Consider the following 20,423-nt stretch of genomic DNA (forward strand, 5'->3'; position numbering starts at 1 on the left):
CAAGCGCGCAGGCGCGGAGCCGCGGCACCGCCCAACCGCCGCCAGGGGGCGAAGTTCGCAGCCGCGCGTCACTTCCGGTTGGGGGCGGGGCTCGGCAGGGGAGTGCGGTGCGGTCTGGTCCGGTGCCGTCCCGTCCCCTCCGGCGCGGCGCGGCTCTGCCCGAGGGGCGGCATGGAGAAGCTGCGGCGGGTGCTGACCGGGCAGGACGACGAAGAGCAGGGACTGACTGCGCAGGTACCGCCCGGCGAGGGGCCGTTCCTCTTCCCGCTCCCCGCAGCGGGCCGGCGCCCCGCGAGGGACGCAGGGGGCCGAGCGTCGCCAGCGCCGTGACGGGGCCTCGCCGAAGCCGCCCGGGCTGGGCCCGCACCGGTGTCTGCGGCCTCCGGCGCTACCGCGTTTCCCGCACTTCCCCCCGCGGCCCGTGCGGGCACCGGGCCCGGCCCGGTAGCGGGAGCCTTGGCGAGCTGGCGGTGTGTGGAGGAGCTCCCTGCGGCGGGGATTTCGGGGCCTTTGGGTTTATTTCCCACATCCCGCTTCGGGATAACGGGGTCTCCTCGTCTTGTGCACACTGTTCCTCCTGCATGGCCTTGGTACTTGATGATCGGTTAAACAAGAGCGTTTCTTTTTAAATTGCTTCTCCATTCCTTTATGCCCTTGAATTTGCAAAAGCAGAGGTCTGCCTCTTGGTAAAGATCATTTTGTGTGTATTATGCTGAAGTTCCTTTTTCACCCGGTACTCGTCTAGTACAACTTAATTTTTCTATTTCTTCCCCACAGTCTTTCTCATAGTCAGTTTCAGGGTTTGGTTTGTTTTTTTGCTGTGTTTGGACACCATACGCTTCTGAGACTGAACTTTGAGGTTGAAACAAAGCTGAGCAGGCTTATAAAGAGCCATTTATACCGTCATGTCCTTTTTAATTGATGTGACTGCAGGTCAGAGTGTGTGTCCATCCGTGTCTGTCGTTCCCCCCCCCCCCCCCCCCCCCCCCCCCAAATCATGGAATATCCTGATGTGCTACATGCTGCTGGAGCATGGTGGAGGAAGCTGGAACACAGGGCGGCCCTGATGTGAGCTGCAGCTAATAAACCTTGGGGAACTAGCATAACCTCACTACTGTTGGTTTCTATGGCGTAACGCTAGTTCTAGCAGCTTGCTGCTGACATGCTTCAGTTGCCTTTGCGCTGAGTTGCTGCTGGTCTTCAAGGTTTATGAACTTGGCCTCTTTGCCCCAGCAAAACAGCTAAATCGCAGTCCCGCCTGACTGACTGTGGAAGCAGCGTAGCCTCTGTGTCTTTTCACACCAGAACTGGCTGCCAGCGTTTGAGAGGGATGCTTCACCTTCTGATTTTATTTTAGATATGCTTACATCTCTGTTCATCTTAGTTCAGTTGCAAAAGAATGAATTAAATCTGCTGTCCCCGGGCACATCTTACATGAGGCACATGATAGTGACATAGTCTTCTCCTTTGCTTGACACAGTGATGTTTGTTTTAAGTCAGTGATCAATAGATACATGCCTGAGTATTTAATACTTTTCTGTTTGAGGTGTATATCCTAGGGTGGAGAGAACTGAGCTAAGAATTTGGTGTTTGTTAAATGCCAGTAACCAAACTATATATGATTTGACTGTTGAGTGTAATGATGACGTTATAGCTGGAGAAGACTTAATGCAGCAAAAATCTGCCCATATTTAAAGCCTATCCAGTACATGATAGAAGAAAATATGTCTTCGGTGTACAGCAGAGGAACTTCGTGCTGAGATGAATCAGAAAGATCTTCTTTAAAGTAAATAGACACCCACCAAAGAAAAACTCCAGTGTTTAGGTCAGGCAGTGTCTCTGCTGCAAGTATTCTCAAAGTAGCAATGTATTTCTAGGCCACTGGAAATCAAGCCTCTTTTTAGTGAGGAAATTAATATGTGAGATTCACTAAAGTCACAGCTTTACAGCTGAATGGCGTCGACTATTTTTAAAGTCTGTTTAACAGAGCAATAAAATACGTGCACCCATACAGAGAAGGATACTTTTTAAGAGATAAGGTTGTGAAAGAAAATAATAAGGTTATGCATTTTGGGTATAAAAATCAACTATTTCAGATGACCTTTCCGGAACAGTGTCATGTGTTTGGTTAAAAACAGTGGCCCTCTCTTCGGAATAGCTGATAGTTTTGTAATAGCCATCATATGGTTCATATTCACAGATATCTGTATTCTTGTCCTTTGTGATTTTTTGCAGAACTGTTACCACAAAGTCAGTAGTAATTGCTGTTAAGTAAAGTAGAAGTATATAGTGAGACAACTGTGTTGATAGATAATTCAGTGAAGCCTTTCTGTACTTTCTAAACTCCTCAGGTGACCAGCTGTTGTTTTTAGTTGCAATTAGATCAATTATTCTTAAGTATATATAAAAAAAGGAATTAAAGGAATTCATTACCGAAATGTATCAGTGTAATGATGTTGTCAGGGCAGCATTATGCTATTTAGTTTTATCAACACCAAAACCAATATAAAATCAGTCCATTTGATGCATCGGCTTATTTTCTGGCTGTAGTTTCATGACAATTTGTCGATTGATAACTGCTTAAAGCATTCAAGAAGATTTAAGCAAGGAGGAATAGACCACATATTTATGATTCTTACATTTTACTCTAAAGTGTTGATACAAATACATATAAGGAATACATACATCTAGGGAAAGATGAAAATATGTCTCTACAGATATTTTTTGAAATATTGCTTAGGAACTCAGTTCTGCAAATGTATTCAACATTTTTTTGAAATCGAGCTTTCTCAATTACTTTCATATTCTTAAATTTACTGTCAGTAAAAATGTAATTGTTAACTTCTGGAACATTTCTTAAAACCTGTAAAAGAAAGTGTTTCTATTTTTTTGTTTTCCCACATGGAAAACTTTTATAGGGTCATTAATATATGGGGGGAGCCTAGGTGGATGTTCAAAACCACAAGAAATGTTTTTGATCAAAGGCAGCCGTGCAGATTATAGTTTGTATGATTTGTTGTGTGTTCATAGCAAGCCATTCAGTAAAAACACTTACCAGTTCCTTGCAACTTGTGAAATTAGACTGTTGCAAGACTCCGTGTTTCAGGAAGTCTGCCTTGTAGATTCCAGTTTACACTTAGGGTTTCCTCTTGATTTCTGTATGTCTTGGTCATTTCTTTGATGTAATATTTACTTGAAATATCCTGTGAATAAAAATCTTTGCTTCTTGCCCAGAGACTTGGCATTACAGTTTTGCTGTAGAAAACTATGAATTTCTATTAGTTGCTTTCGGGGGGTTTATATTGCTTAGAAGCAAGCTCATAAGCAGTATTGCAAGAAGTGTATGGTTTAGAGGAACTCCCTTGCTACCGCTACGGCACAGTTCTCTGTATCAGCCTTCCACCAGATGTGGAATTTGCATGGCACTTTTTCAGTCTCCTGAGTAAAAGCTTCTGCTAATGCAATTACCGTAGAGTATAACGCCGACTCCTTTTATCTGAACTCTAGGATTAGCTGTACAGCTTTTGTCAAGGCAACAAACAAAATTCCTAATCACCCTTATGTTGCTTCCTGCTTTTGTTGCATAAGACAGCTTAGACTTACTAACTTTTTCTTAGGGTTTTGGTTCATAGTCTCTGAATGTAGGTATAAGAAATTAAGCCGTTACTTCAGGGGGTCTCTGCTCCTTTTACAGAAATTGCAGTTCCTGCAGCACACATGGCAAAATAGGCAGGGGGTGTGTCAGGTCCTCAACTTCTAACAGATTGTAGCCTGGCATTTTAGCACAAGCTGAAGTCTGTGGTTTAAGTAGTTGAACTATGTACCTGTTACTAAACTTTTGCAGCAAGGTGCTTCACTACAGGTGTGAAACAGACATCTCGGAGAGGTAGCCAGTTCCATTGCTTCCATGAAACTTAAAAAGGATTAGGTCCCAGGGAATAAGAAAATGCGTTACCAGATCTCCAGTTTCAGGATTTTAAACACTGTATTAGCAAGGTCCAGCTTGATAACATAAATGGTGATGACATCAGGAATGGTTGAAGGATTAGCCTTCATTTTAATGCCAATTAATTTATTTAGTTTTATTATTACAGAGAATGCTGTGTTGTGGTGCTCTGGCAGCCCTTGTGCCGCAGCTTATCTTCTTGCAGTTCATGTGGATGTATTGGCAATCTTAAGTTTTTAAGAATTAAGTCCATGAAATGTATTAAACTAGTTTTAAAATCACACTTTAAATCTGGTAGCGTTTTTTGTTCCAAACTTTTGTGTGGTTCACTCATTTATGGTGTTGGTATTTTTTTCCACCTAATAACTGTTAGGGATTTAAATGAAGATAAAGCTAATTTCAAATTTACACGAAACCCCCCCCACGTTTCCTGGTAGTTGTTTTAGGAACACCATCAGATATTAATACTAGAAGTAGAATAGCAGTAAGTAGCAGCAATGTGCCTAATATATCTGAAGAAATTATTTACCTTCATCCTTTCCCTGTTTTCTAGGCAATCTGAAATGTGTGCGCTGCATGTACTGATAGTATTGGCCCATCCACACTTAATTTCTGTGCAGGAGTGGAAAGAATTTTTACTCTTGTTTTTCTTTCCCTTTTTTTGTTGTGCGTTTTTCTTTTTTTTCTTTTTTTTTTGTGTGTATGTGTGGTTAGTTGCAGGAATAGGTGTAACTAAAAGCATGACTCAAATAGCTATCTTAAGTTATGCCCTACCAGTTCTTCCTGCATCTTACATGTGAATGCATTCAGGAATATGACTATCAACAGTATCTTTCAGTTGCTGTTTTTGTCTTTCTTTAATGCATACATAAGGATAAAAATTTGGACCCAACAAGGTAAGCTGCATCTTCTGCCCTTTGGGAAGTTCTGCCTTAACTGTTGAACACAGAGACAGGGAAAGAGAATTCAGAACAGTATTGTATCCCAGCTCTCAGTCTGCTGGGAGAGTATGCAAGTGTAAAAGATTATTTTACATACCCTGATCCCCCTTCTTAAGTAAACATTCAAAGTATTTAATTTGATTAAATAAGATTAGTAATTTCTTTATAAGTAGGCCAAGCTATTCCATGTTCGTGTACATTCAGATGCTGATTCATCACAGCACATAAATATGTGCTTGTTTGTGGCCCTTTTTTGTTAAACTAGGTATAGATTCTTCATTTGTACAGATGTGAAATCATTCTAAGCAGTAACCAAATTCATTCACTTACCACTGCCTGAAAGAGAAATTTTTCAAGAGATTAGGAAAAACATCAGACAAATTGACTGGGGAAGCCCTAACTTGTACATTTGGTTAATAATCCTTGATTAAAAATTTGTGTAGACTAGGTAACAAGAGGACAAATTTGCTTGTGTCATCTGAGCAAATAGACAAGTTAGCTTTTTATGGTCATCTTACTTAAGCTGTAGCAACACTTCACTTGATAGACCAATTTAGAATAGAAAGTATATTTTAATTTTAGTCACCCAGAGTAAGCTGAAATACGGTGTTCTTAAAGCATGGGTGGAGAAGATGAGCTGAGCATATCTAAGAAAACACTTCTGCTGATAGGAGCTGTTCTTCTGCCAGCTTTGTGCCCCTACTTCGTAGGTCAGCCCCCCCACTTTTCTGACATCTTGCCGAGCTGGTTTGACTCATTAGTCTAGCATAGGACTAAGTCATCAGAACAGAAGAAACACTAGTTCTCACTTCTGGGAGCTGTCAGCTAGCTCAGCTCATTAAGGGGTCTTACAGGTTCTGGAGTCATACTTGGAGAAGCAGGAAGTAAAATGATCCCTTTGGTCAAGCTGGCTGTCTGATGGGACCTGCCTGCACTTTCGCCCTGTAAGGAACAGTAGTTGAAGTGGGATCATAATGCTTGCAGTGGATACTTGTATTAATATGTACCATGGATTCTGTCTAGTAATAGAAAAAAAGTAGTCATGTCTATAGGAACATGCAGTGCTGCACAAATAGATTCATCTGCAAATTACTAGAAGGTCCATTCATTCTTCTGCTTTGGTACAATTGCGTTTATTTTCAGTTGTAACTGTACAGTAAAAAGAAAGTCTCTTTCCAAGTGGAGCAGTATTGCTTCAGTGCCAGGATGTACCTTCACAAGTTTTGTCTTTTTTCGTTTGTTTGTTTTGGAAATATGTTTCCAGTTTGCTAATACAATTTCTTAAACTGAAATAATTAATATGCAAGCAACTGTTAAGCAAGGTAAAATAACTTTCTCACTGAAAAAATATTTTGTTTGAAATGAAGGACTTCAATAGCAAAGAAAAATATCCTTAGATTGTTTAAAACTGGGTTTGTAATCCCCCCCCTTTTTTTTCCCCCTCTTCTGTTAAGGTCCTCGATGCCTCTACACTCAGCTTTGGTACTCGAATCAGGTGGTTTGCCATATGTTTCGTTGCTGGTGTTGTATGTTCTATTCTTGTAAGTAAAGTTTGGGTTTGTTTTTTCCCCGGTAATATTTTACTGTTCTACAGTTGAATCTTGTTCATATTCATACTTTGTATATGATTCTGTGTTTGCTTTATCCTGTACCTAAATTTTGTATCCATACGTTTAACTGGACCATAAATTTAAGCTTATAATTAGCATGTAGGGGCTGTTCTGTAAATGATGATTTTGACCATCTTTCTCCTGTTCACAGCAGAGAACGTTTTTATTGTAGCCTATTAACATTTCTTACTAAAAGGTTTGAACACTGACAAAATATGCTCTGTTTTTAATTTAGATTTGTGACTGGTATACTAGGAAAGAGCTTGCGCTGCTCTTCAGTGTGTACCCGGTGTAACCAACCTGTCATTCTCACAAATCAACAGGTGATGACTGTGGTAGCATGTTGACAATTGAAAAACCTGCTGCACTCCTGTTGATCTTACAGTCAGCAGATCATCTGTTCATTCTTGAACTTGAGGTGTTGGCAGGAGGCTCAAATCTGCAGTTAAAAGTTGAGATCTGTTAATTGATTGGGTCTATCAAAATCTGACACAGGTAACTTGCAGTACAAGGCAGTTCTTCATCTGTAACCAAGGATGGTTAAACCAAGGAGACATGTAATGATAGAAAGAAGCAGCTGTGGAGAGCAACCTGTAGGTTGAGGCTCTCACTTCAAGATCGCCAGTCACTGGATTGTCCTGCAGGTGGAAGCTTCTGATTCTTTCTCAAAACTTGTGATTTGCTAGAGTCCCCGAGTCCTACCTATGAGACGGGTCTTACCTATGAGGAGTCTTATTTAAGTGGTAATCAGCTCAGTAAAGGCACTGGGGAGTGGTATTACTCATATTGATATCTATGGCAAGTACAGTGACAAACTCTGGCCACATGCTTGCGTTGGAGAGGGGGCAGGTTCTTGGGAGGGAGCTCAAGACTGGTTGGAATCACCCTTTTTTAGGGTTGCTTAAGCATTATTTGGTTGACTTCCTCCAGCCCTCCATATTTTTTTGCAGGTAATATTTAACCAGTGTAATCACAAATTTTAGTACATGCCATGTCTGTGCTTTAACACCTATTATCCTTTGTGTGCAGGTGTGTGTGATGTATAGTGGGGCATTGTAACGCAACCGGAAGTGTCCTAAGTAGAATAGAAACAGTACAAAGAAACGTTATAAGCAATATAAATAAACATTGCTTAGTTGTAAAAACATTGTGAAATATAGTAAACCAATATATTACTTTGCCTGTAGGTGGCAATAGAAGTATGCTGAATTGACTGCTGCAAAACAGTCTACTGGTATATGTTAGAATGATGCTTTTCATAGTCGGAAAATATATTTATAGGCTATAAAATCTAAGTAAATTAACTGATTACAAACATACCAATAAACTATCTTTTATAGGGAGCATCGCTGTGGTTCCTGAAGGGGATCAAACTTTGTGCAGTGTTTTACACCCTGGGAAATATTGCTGCGTTAGCCAGGTACAATTTCTTAATTTTTGTTAATAGAAAAATACCCTCTTTTTCATCTGCATTTCCATTTGCTTGTACTCTCAAATGGTGTCTGTTTGTGGTGTATAAACAACATTGATTTCATATTGAAATGCTAATAACATAAAACTGTGTTTGTCTTAAAGTTTTAAGTTTATCATAATTGGTGAATATCAATTATTGTCATTGCCCCATTGTGATGCTTTACATGATTGTTTTGTGGAGACACCACAACTGCTATCTGAAGTATGAATAACAAATTGCTGGCTGAATGTTTTGTACTTTTTACAGCTAAGTCCTTCTGCCAGGTACAGAGGTACCTCAGTTTCAGGGGCAAACTGGTAGTCTGCCCACTGTGTGGATGCTTTGTTACTGGAAGGAGCTTTTTTGCTTTTAACAGAGAGAACGTTCCGTTTCTGGGAAAACTCTTTGAAAAAGGAGGGGTTCAGGAAATCCTCCTTTTGACTGTAAGGCCAGGCAGAATCTAAATACCGTTCACAGTGTATTTTTAAACTCTATGATTCTCTGTTCCCCATAATAATTAGTCTTAAAAGATTTGCAGCAGGGACCTCCTAGGATCAAAAAACTTCTTTCGCTGTTTGAAAGACGTGTAAGAATTTGATGTCAATAAAGTATTTTCAGTTTTTGTTTGTCCTCCTCTTACTGTCCCATCGTATCTGAAGCATGGTCATGGGACTTAAAACCCATGGAGTCTGCTCTTGACTTTCATGGACTCTGTGACCTTAGTTGAGTCACTTAACTCTTGAGTCAAAGCATTCTTGATCTGTTAAAATTCAGGTGAGTACTGTTAACATTTGAGAAATGTGATGGTGTATTGCTTTTCCTCAACAATTTTGTCAGGGGACAAAAATGTTTATACTGGAGTTGAGTCTCATTTGTGTAACTATTCCATCTCATACTAAAAAAAGACAAAAAGTTAATGTTGGAGGTAGACAAAATTGACTGTTTCCCTTTCTTTCCCTTACCTTACTCTTTAATCTTTGTAGGTGGTTTTTTTGTTTGTTTTGGTTTTGGCTTGTTTTATGTGTGGTTTTTTTACCTAGTATTTTGTATGTGTTATCACTGCTTCAAATCAAATTAGCATTTTAGAAACTTCGTGCTAATCAAGCCTAACTGTCAGTGAACTAAGAGGAAAGGTTTTACAGACTGGTATTTCTTTTAGGAGAATGCTGAAAAACTATAGTCTGGACTCCAACTAAAGTTAGAAGTAAAAAAGGGCCCCCTTCCCCTTCAGTAGTCCTTTTAGATATGAACAACAGGCAACTATGTGCTAAGAACTGTAGGAAATGACAATAAAGTTCCAAATTGACAAGGAGATTTAAACTTTTGCAGGTTTGTTTGCAAACCTGTATTTAAAACAAATGCAGTTAACATTCTTATGAAGTAGTCCTATCTAGCCTGCTTCTACTATGATTTTCCAGCCACAAACACGAAAACAATTACACTTACTTGTTCCTTCTCTGGGATGATGAGTGTATCTCCTACAGAATATGTTGTCTATAAGGAGGATCCTGTGTAAGTGGAGGACCTCTAGATTTCTTCCAGCCTTCCTGCTCCCTATGGATTCTCTCACATCTCTTGAGAAACTCTTGTGATATCTGTCTTTCGATGCTAATCAGGCTGGCATCAATGTATTTTACTTTCTGTATTTTTTCTGCCTATTTTATGTGGTGAACCTCCCTCGTTTTTACTACTAGCCAATATTTTTATCATCCCAATCCTTCCACTAGCTAATTTTTTATTGTAGCTTTTCAGTCTCTTTTTTTTGTGTGTGTGTCTTAATTTTATGGCCCAGCAGCCATGATTAAAAAATACTGAAAAAAAAGTTAGTTTGGGTTGCAGTGAATTTAAATATTTTTTTTCTATTTAATTGAGAAAACATTTTTTTCCTTTTAATATGGACTTCTGAGGTCTGTCTATGCAACTTAGAAAAAAAAAAGTGAAGAGGATATATACACAGAGTTGCTGGTAGGACAACATCGGGTTGTGAAAGGTCATGGCTTCAGTTTACTGCTTGGGCTGTGGATTCCCATATTTCTTCCATCTTAGAAGATGTGTGCTTCACCAGGCTTATGACTGGTTTTGGAAAGGGAGCTTACCAAACTCTTTCCTGCCACTGGTTGTTTCATTTAATGTAAATATTACCTAGAAAAGGAGCTAGACTAGATTTCCTTTCTGTAGTAAAGCATTCGGACCACCACAAAGTTACAGATATTCTTGCTCCCTTACTAAGTTTTTCTGTTTTTCTATAAAGCAGAATGGCTTCAAATATTCTGAGGTGAGTCCTTCCCTGTCACTGAAGCCAGATAATTACTCCTACGATTGTGAATTTTTAGTTCGTATCGCATTTCTTTGCATGAACCGGTACAGTATAGTGTTGCTGATGGTTCTAATTCTCCCTTGAAGTTAACTTCAGAGTAGAAGAAAGCAGGAGGATTTAAAACAAACTACTGAACTTTTTCCTTTTTTTTTTTTTTTTTTCTTTCTTTCTTTCTTTCTTAGTTTGGGCAAAGAGTTAGAGCTTCCCTGTAATACTGATTGTAGCTACTTGTGTGCTGCCTGGGTAAGAAGTTTATTGTTACTACAGAAGTTTGGTCTTTGTATTCTTTGCATTCTTTTGGCAAGTCAGTTTGTAGAACAGTCTCAATGTGAAATTCAATAGACTTCAACTTGACAACCCTCTGCTATAAGTGGTAAGGAAAGAATTCCCTGACCAGGAGTGATTCAATATGTAAGCTGTTTCCAGGATTAAATTAGTGGAGTATTTCACCTTTCATTCTAGCAGCTCTCTGTTGCTACACACTGAAATGCCTTTTTTTAAAGGCTTTGTAGTCATCTGACTGTTGGAAAACTGGTTAATGACCTATTGTCTTTTACAAAGGTTTATTTGAAAGTGATTTACCAGTTGTTTTGTTTTTTCCCTCCTATTAGTACATGTTTCCTGATGGGGCCAGTGAAGCAACTGAAAGCCATGTTTGAGCCAAAAAGATTAATAGCTACAATTTTGGTGTTGGTAAATATACTATCTTTACTTCCTTTTGCTAAAAAGTTTTCCTTTAGCCTCAAGGCTAAATTTGAGACTTTACTAAAACGAGGTTATTTCTCAGTCTACCTCTTCTTTGTACTGAGTAACAATAGTCAAGTTGATTAGCTTTGTGTATCATAAAGTTTATCTAACTCCCTTCTATGAGCCTGTGGTTTTGTTGCTTATGATGTTTTTAATTAATCATTTGGTGTAAAATGTTCTTTACTAAATATTAATATTAGATTAATTTATTTTCTAAACCATTTCTTCAAGACCAAGGCTAGAGAGACACCGTTCAGCTACTGTGGGAAGTCGGTGGTCACCAAGTCTAGCTTGACAGTTGTTTGTTGCCTGCAGCTCTGTTTGTGTAGCTTAATGGTTTAGCACTTTCAAAGCAATGGAGAAAATTAATTTCTCTCCCCAATGTCTGGGAAGCTTCAGCTTCATGTTTCTCCATTCTGAGGTCCTTGTCTCCTTTTACTTTCATGACGATCACTTCTTCCAGGAACATGGGAAAACCAGCCTTGTCCCAAATCTCAGAATTCCTATCCCAAAACTCTGTATTAGGTAGTTAAAAACAAGTTTCTACACTTGCTTGCTTTGGTTTTGTACTTATTTTCTCTCTTGTTCCTCCTGATTTTTCAACTCTTATTTTGAAATGTAGTTGGCTGTCCTATACTCCCTGTCATACAACTTTCTTTTCTAGTTGATTACAGCTGATGTGGACAAGAAACCCTTCATGAATTATTTTTGGGTGGCTGTCTCTCTCTCACACACCCACATGGGGGAAAAAAAAAGTTAAAATCTCACTAGAGAAGCTCACGTTTGCCCATATCTTCTGGAGAAGTGCCTGGATCCTTGCTTGGACTCTGAGCTTTGTTAAAGAGGTGACATTTTGCCATCTCTTCCAAATCATACTAAGTCCTAGGGAATTTATGTTTCCTAGGTCTGCCCTAAAAATATCCCAAGAATATCTCCAGTCCTCCAGAGTCTGTGTTTGCTGAGCATGAATTCTCCAATACCTCACAGCTGTGGCCTTTTTCTGGTGAAGCTGAGGGCCTGAGTCAGGCGGTAAAACAGCCAGCACAAAAATTATTTGCTCTGATGATCCTATCATCCACTGTGCTCAGACAGGATGACGAAGAAAACTTGCTTTGAAGGCTATAGAAACAAGACTTGTCAGGGAATGGGAAGAGAACAGAATAGGGAAAACATCACAGACCTACCTAGCTGTTCAGAGAAGCTACCAACACTGTTAGGAAAAGACAGAGTGAAAGGTTTCATCTAACAAAGAACAGGAACGTTGGATGAGTGCTAAGATCATTAGGATAGAAAAATTCAGTAATACGGGGAAGAACTGGAAAACTACAGGTTAGAAAAATTGGGATGTGTTTGTTTTCATCCTCATCTTAACACAAAGCTAGAATTGTAGGCAACTTGGGAGTCACAAATGTTTGAAAAGTTTCAGGAGTGTGTTATTTTTATCTCTTTCCATGAAAAGTGAACTTTTTTTTCAGTGAAAATTAGAGTTTCATTCTGTTTTCTGCTATGTGTAATGACAAATGGGGAGAGCCAGGTGAGATTCAGTGGAAGAGTTCAAATGATGGTTAAGTTTGCACAAATGGTGTGGTTAATTTGGCACAGTAAACCATATCATTGTAATGTTCTATCAGAGGTATTTAAGTAGCTTGAATAAAGCCTCATGTGAGGTCTTGCACTGTCTATGAAGCAGCTGCTCCCTAGTGGGCTCTTCATTACTGTCGGAAGATGAAAAAACACTGGCAGAAGCAGAGCCTGTGTTTGCCAAATACTGTAATTGTGAACGAGTGTTTTTAACAATGGATTGTTCGTAGTGATGCGTGTACCTTTCTTGTCAGGGGTTGATGTTATGAATACTAGATCCAAAACGATACAGTGTACTGAAATAATAGAATAGCAGTTCCCAGGCTATTTCGTTGCTTTCAATCAGCCTTTATCACCAAAGCCCACCTCTTAATAGACCCAACACATAAGGCTACACAGACCTGGTTATACTCCTCCTGGTTCCTGAAATTGGTTCCTGCCTCTTTCTTCTAAGACTTGGCCCAGCCCTTCTGGCCATGGAGCACATCATACTGTGCTTTCAAAAACACAACTTTACATGGATTTCAGCATATAGTCATTGTGTGACAGCCTTTGGCTCTACTTTTTTCATGAGTCAATTCTGAAAATGCTGATTACCCATTGAAAACATGAAAACAGTTATTGTATTTGCTTTGTTGTGTATTTGAGTATTCATTTTTTTTGTGTGTGTATGTGTGTCTGTCCTTTCATCTTCCCCCAGCTTTTCCTAGTATTGACTCTGTGTGCTGTATTCTGGGTGAGTGAGAATACTTTGTTCCTCTAAAGAGCAATCTAGCTTGGTTAGTTTGTTAATTGCATTACAGCTTTAAACATACAGTTCAGTTCTAGAGGAAAGATGAGCTTGTGTGTGGTATTTGTGTTTTCAACTGCAGTTGAGTTTAGGTGGCGTGATGAGCCTTCTGGCTACAAGGCAAATGTACCTTCCACGTGCATGTGCTGTAGATGAGAATACAAAATCTAGAGCATCAGGTTCAGTCTGCAGAATAAGAACTAAGAAAAGCGAGTTAAAATGTACTTAGTGATTTGTAATTATACAAATTGTACATTTGTCAGAGAATATCAGAGCATGTAGTGGTCGTTAGAAACCATGGGTTTCTAATATTAAACTGATTAAGGCAAAGGAAGAGAGACAGAAAAAGTAGTGTCAGGAATCTTGATTGACAAACTGGCTGTATGTTCTGTAGAAGTAAACATGTAGCTGAAGTGAACTGACATATTTGCAGAAGTACAGCATCATGAATGAAAGTGAAAGCAATAGCATTGATGCTGTTAAGCATTTTCGAAGCTGGAGAAGGTTTTCATAGCATGATGCTAACGGAGTGACAAAAATAAATGGAGAGTTCTTGGAGCAGGAAGGACTAGCAAATTAAGACAAGGAAGTCTGGGCATTGTCAGTTAACTAAATTTTTGAACAAGCTGTTGCAATTGTTTATGGTATAGACTGGTGCAAAACTAACTAACTTGCAATATTTATTTTTACTTAGTGGAACAAAAAAGGTTTGGCACTGCTATTCTGCATATTGCAGATGTTGGCAATGACCTGGTAAGATTCTTAAAATTCATTTTAATTTCTTCTCCCTGCCCCTACCTCTGTGATTATATATATATATATATATATATATATAGCGCTTTATAATGTGCTTTGCATAATGTAATTTTGCCCAAATGCTAGCCTCAATCTGTTTTTCAAAGTTAGGTTGTGTAACTTCAGCAAAATCTATATGAAATCATCTTGCAAAAATGGTAATTTTAAATATATTCTGTGATGTGTGAACTTATTTGAAACATTATGAAAGGAATATAGATGCAAAAAAATTCTCATGCCTTTTCTCTGTTGTGAAAGTAACTGTATATCCATATGCCCTTCTTCTGATTATCTCCCTCTTTTTTTGGGTTCTAACTAAATTTTCATTTTTGAAGTGGAGGAAACTATATAACATTTCTATGGTGTGTGTCCTGCCCAAGAATATTGAGCAGCACTGGGTAAAGAGCGGGTGCATGTGAAAGGGTAGATCTAGTGCAGCGGGTACTGTGATGACCATCCAGGTGCGCTCAAGGGCTGGGCCTGGGAATGTGCGGGCACACTGGGTGAATGCTTGCAAACCTGTCCTAAGTTTTGGAAGTTACTGCCTTTTCTATGGAGATAACTGAACAGATTCGTTGTCCTTGTCCCAAGTGAATTACTTGGTGCTAGTAGACGATCCCAGGTAACTACAGTTCCTGTTTGAACTTGCCCTGAATACACAGTGTCTCTACTGAACTTGGGTCTGAGGACAAATAACCATTTGTTGAGGATAGGGCCTGTTGGGCCTTGTGCTGGGCCCAGGTAAGTGCTTGGTGCCAGATAGAGGGAAGACTGCTAACTCGGTGTCCTACATGTTTACAGCAGACAGCTTCACATCTATTAAGTGGTCAGTCTGGGCATGAGAACAAAGCTTAGCCTGGAGTCACGTGAGAAGCGAGTTTCAGAGGATAATAGAATTATCAGCTGAGTGTCACGATTGTAGCGTACTATTCATACTACAGCATATATCTATAGAGTTACATAAATAATATGATTAATGTCTATTTCTGTAGTAATGTATATTATTTTTTAAACTGGAAAAAGTTGTAGCTGTCATATTGAAGACTACAGTTTTCCCAGAAAAATCCATTCCTTTTGAGTCTCGTGATAGTAAAATCAGCCTTTAAGTTTATGTGCAGTAGAAGTTACAAATGATATAAAAACCCAATAAAAAGTGGAAAATCCTTGGTGGTACAGTAAGTTCTTGCCCAAATATGTCATCTTTTCTTGGGTAAGCATTACATTGAGTAGGTAATCTTGTTTAAAAGTTTTGTTACAACAGGTTGCTTTTATTAATGCTTGACTAAAGTGAAATAATTGGGCACGTGAACACTCAGTCAAATATACTTTTTTCCTTTTTTTTCCAGGTATAGTCTGTCATATATTCCTTTTGCAAGGTGAGTCTGCATAGTAACTTCCATCTTAACAACAGTCAGTTATCTTTATGCTAGGGAGGGGGAAAAAAGACTGTAAATGTAGTATGTGAAAAATATAACCTCTTCCGTTTACTTTTGCTTTTTTTAGAAAATGATATAGCTGAGCTCAAAGTAATGCTTAATATAAGCTTTAAATACAAGTGCATAGTAGTTCTTTGTTAAATTTCATTCTAGTTTTCATCACTGAAAATAGAGGTTGTTTTGGTTTTTTTTCAATTCTCCAGTGATTTAAAAAGATTGATGCAATAGTGACTTTTTCAGTACTAAAATTAAAGATAACTTATGGATCTGAGGTCTTAGATAAAAGCAAACAAACAAGCATAGCTTCAGCTGCTAAGTCTACTTCTGAATTTCTCCATTTTTAGGAGAGGCAAAAGCAATGCTTCATGCTAATTTTCATTTTGGCAAGCTTCTCTTTCTCTTTTCAATCTTGTGTGTACAAAAAGGCAACAGAAGCTAGCCAAACACATTATGAAACCACATGCAAGTAAACAAATGGAAGAATCTATTTTTTCTGTAGTGTTGCATGTAAAATGCATTTGGTCTTTCAGCAGTGTGGTTTTGTAAAAAATAAAGTGCTTCCATGTTTATATATTACTTAATGAGTTTTTCTGTAGTGGAAGTGGGGGAAAAATACAAAGTACTGTCTGGCCCTTTCATCTGGTATCTCCCTGTAGTGTTTCTGTCTTTGCCAAAAAATTTGTACTGTCGATTTATTTTTTTTTTTAAGCTTCAGGTTTGATCTAGGGATGAGTAAGCCACATAATTTTTTTGTTGTTTTAAGATAGTAGTTGATAATTACAATGGATTAAATACTGTGAACTGAACTCGGGCTTCAAATTGTCATCTTACTATTTCTGACATCTCAAGCTAACCCAGTCAAAAGTAGTATTCTTGAGTTCTTACAATTCCTGTGGGCTTGTGACAGTCTCAGTAGGGTCATTCCTTCCTTACCCTCCTTGTCTTTTAAATGTTCTGCTCTGCCCAGAAAACAAGTTGAGCTACTAGTCACTGGTATTTTCTTCCCTACCAACACTACTTCAAGTTCTGGACACAAAACCACTGTTATATGCACCACTTTAATTTATTTGGTTTTATTTGTCTACTAGATTTTGAGCCAAAGAATTTAATTTTACACAGGCTGCCTTTAAGAGTGCAGTGATTTCTTTACGGATTATTGAGTTACTTGCTTATGTGGAATGCTATCATAAATTTAATGTATAGGTTGCCTGCCTTCTGGAAACAGTGACCTAAACCACGTTAAGTGCCAGACAACAGTATTATATAGTTTATTTAAAGTATGCATTTATCTTGATTTTAACAAAATTATCATTACTTGATTTAACTCTGCTAAAGGTTTACTCTTAACAATTTACTTGTCTGTGGTTTTGTGGTTTTTTGTTTGTGTGGTCTTTTTATTGTGGCTCTCCTGCTGGCATGGCAGAAAAAAACCCCGACAACAAAGAACATACATATAGTGACTTTAAGGAGTCATAGTATTTTTCTTCATTTTTCAAGTTGACTAACAAAAAAAATATGGATTCCACTCCTTAATAAGTTGTTACATCGTTTTAAATAATGAAAAATAAAGGAGATTGAAGTGAGTGATCTAAGCAGAATAGTGAGAAAACCATTTGTTTATTGTCAGTTAAAGAAACAGACCTCTTCAGATCTTTCAAACCTTAAGGTTTAAGCTGGCTGAGCCGGCTCTTCACCTTGCAGTCTTAGTGCGGGCACTTCAGACTCTTCAGCCTGTGCTTTTTTTTCCCTGCAACACCATGGTGTAACTCCAGTGTGGCTTGGACTCAGAGCACCTGTGATTTGCTGATTGTCTGGATTTGGCGTGCTCCTCAGCCCTGCCCTTGCTGGCCAGCCTTTGCAAAATAAGGTTTTGACCTTTGTTAAGCCACCAAGTGTGCTGCAGAACAATTTTTAACACTGTCTGCATTTTAGCCTGTGCTTGAATATAAACAGTGTTAAAGACTTGGCCAATATGGGCAGACCTGAGCTTCAGAGTGGGCTTGAGCCTTTGCTTTAGCTGGTGCTGTAGATGTAGTCAATGTAACAATGGCTGTTAAGGTCCTGCACTTGATAAACTATTGATTTTTATCTTTAGTTTATGTAATATTTTAAGTATGTAATGGTTGATATGTATATAAAGAAAATAACGTATTTTAATTGACTTTTTTTTTCTTTTTAAAGGGATGCTGTGATTAAGTGCTTCACATCCTGTCTAGGGTAAATTACAAACAGGATCTTCTGTATGCTTTAAAAGCCAAGTCTTATTCCTCTGTGAATCTTGCCCTGAAAACTGTACTTTTTCCACTCATGCAGTACCCAGTAACAATTTAGTGTGTTCCTTGCCTTTTGCATTTGGGGAATTAATTAAAATTTTTACTAGAAACTTTTTTAAAAATAAACTGGTTAAACTGTTTGTGTTTATCCTGGAACTTTTAGGCTTTTTTTTTTTTTAACAAAAAAGTACGTTTAAATACTTTGTGCGGAGTAGTCTTAAAACTACCTTGCATCCAGTAACACTTTATTCCCCAGTGTAGGCAAGCCACTAAGATCTGGGTAGTATGCATAAAGATTTCACTTACAGTTCTAAAATTTGCAATGTGCCGTTTACATTTGTATGTTATTTGTTGTACGCTTTTCCAAAGACAGAGTTTTATAAACGTTGTAAAGATTTGGTAAGTTATAATTAACTACTCCTTTAAAATGTCTATCCATGTGCCTTATGGAAAAATCCTAATGAGAGCGAATATGTGAAAGGTCTGTTTAAAGCTTGTTGGATTTTATTAAAAATCTATATTTAAAACTTTTTTTTTACTTTCATACTTAAATACTTTTTACTAGAAGAACTTACGGCTAATGTATAAATGAGATTTGTGAAATAAATTAGTTTTAAAGGTGCCTAAACTATTTTTTCTTTACAAATTGGCTATAGAGGGCTAAAAAATTCAGCATTACACTTGAATAAATATGAAAATATGAAAAGTGGGATATATAGATGACTACATCCTAATTTGGCAATTAGGTTTGCAGAAGTGATTTTAAAGCTTCTTCGTGTAGTATTTAGACAAACTGTTTATTCTGACTTAAACTGATAACAGATTGAAGTGAAATACTCTTAATACTTTGCCTAGCTTCAATAAGATGTCTCATTTCTGGTTTTTTTTGCAACTAAGAGCTATTCAGTTATTCAGGATCAAAGTGAAATCCTTAGTATTTGATGGCTGATGTATTACAGAAGGTTCTTTTTAGCACAGGATGGATGTGCTTGATTATGTGCTTTCTAAACCCCAGTTGTTTTGGGTTTTATTTTTTCTTTCTGATAATCCACAAATGGAGGAATGGATTTGAAAAGATGCGAGCTGCAGTTTCAGGAAGGGGAAAAAGCCCCCTGCCTGTAAGTATTCAGGGTTGAGGCTAAAGAGACAAATTGCAGTACATTCCTATATATCTCAGTGTATGTTGCACAAAATAGCAACATGTTTTGGGGAAGCTGTGTGAAGGATGATTGCGTGATTTTGCAGCTAAACTGCTGATCAAGCCACACCTTTTAACTGACTAGTAACAGTAAACGTTACAAGTGCCAGTGAGGCATCCTTCCAGCTGGTGATAGGGGACCAGGTAGTCCTGATTGCTGCAGCAGGGTCTTGGGCTTGTTAGTGCTGCGTGGTGTAATGACAGCCTTTCCAGCTCTGCCTGTCACAGCCCATGGATGCTGATGGACCCTTGAGTGAATTTTTAGTTCCTTTCAGTTTTCAGTTTGCATTAAAGATGAACTAGTATGTGTGTAGGTAGTGATGGATGTCATCCTGGAAATTACTATGCTGCTGCTGACCACAGCTGGCACTGGAGAGATCCCATTCCGCTGGTCAGTGCTTCAGGACTGGGTGGTTGTTTGCTCTGGAGCTGGTTTTGCACATCAACCACCAGTTCTGGTACACAATCACCTTTACTGTGATCTTTAATTAGAATGGTATTAGTTATTTAGGTTGGTTTGTTTTTTGTTGTGTTGTGGGTTTTTGTAATTTATGTGCTATGGTAAATAACAAAGCTAACACTCATCAGTTAACACTCAAGATCACCAGAACAGAATGGGTTCAAGAACTGAGGTCCAAAAATTCCATGTACTGGTATGTTTTTGTATGCACTTTGGTCTGTTTATATCATGTGCAGTCTTCTTTTTCTGTCCTGAACATGTAAGGATAAACTTTCTTTATTTGCATACACCCTGTGTTCTTTTGTCAGTATTTCTGCACCTTCACATCTGCCTGTTTGCTGTCTATGAATGTTCCAAAAGTTCACAGCTGATGCATCCTCATTGTATGATACCCTTTTATGACAGCGTGAAACCACAGATGTGAAGATCTCTTATCCCTGTGGATTGCATACATCCTTCCCATCTGTCACAGTCCACTCAGTGGACTCGTGATGGTTCATTAACTATGATCTCAAAGCGCAAAAATCAAGGTGACCACGCCAAGGGGTTATGCTTCAATCAAACAGCACAATTTTATTGTTTGCCCATAAAGCAGCATGCGATAGGTAGAAAGACAGAAAGTGAATAAAAGGTAAAGTAAAAAGAAAAGGAAAGAGGATTATAGCTACCACCACGGGTCCAAGGCGTCCCTAGGGTCCCAGGTCCAGGCAGCATCCCACCGGTCCTTCCGATCGTTGTGATCCTTGGTGGGGAAGATCTCCAAAGTTCAGTTGCTAAAAAGTTGGCAACTTTTTATGCCAAGCAACACACCTTGCTCCTCCTCTGGTCCATGGACTCCCGCCAGTCTCCGCCTTCTCGAGCCAGGTTATCTTGACC

General features: G+C 38.7%; 1 protein-coding gene across 2 annotated transcripts; it reads left to right on the plus strand.

Moving 5' to 3' along the window:
* Positions 1–52: 52 nt before the first annotated feature.
* SFT2D1 (SFT2 domain containing 1) lies at positions 53–18,511 on the plus strand. Of its 2 annotated transcripts, XM_080388996.1 has the most exons (8): positions 58–234; positions 6,342–6,428; positions 7,838–7,917; positions 10,879–10,960; positions 13,296–13,331; positions 14,080–14,138; positions 15,527–15,556; positions 17,798–18,511. In XM_080388996.1, exons 1-8 carry the CDS (start codon positions 172–174, stop codon positions 17,835–17,837), a joined length of 477 nt encoding a protein of 158 aa, XP_080245122.1. In that variant the 5' UTR covers positions 58–171; the 3' UTR covers positions 17,838–18,511. The 2 variants fall into 2 exon arrangements, with proteins under 2 accessions (XP_080245123.1, XP_080245122.1); XM_080388997.1 differs by lacking the exon at positions 6,342–6,428 and having other exon boundaries at positions 53–234.
* The last annotated feature ends 1,912 nt before the right edge of the window (positions 18,512–20,423 follow it).

This window comes from Falco punctatus (genome assembly GCF_963210335.1).
Source record: "Falco punctatus genome assembly, chromosome: 5".
NCBI classification, from domain to species: Eukaryota; Metazoa; Chordata; class Aves; order Falconiformes; family Falconidae; genus Falco; species Falco punctatus.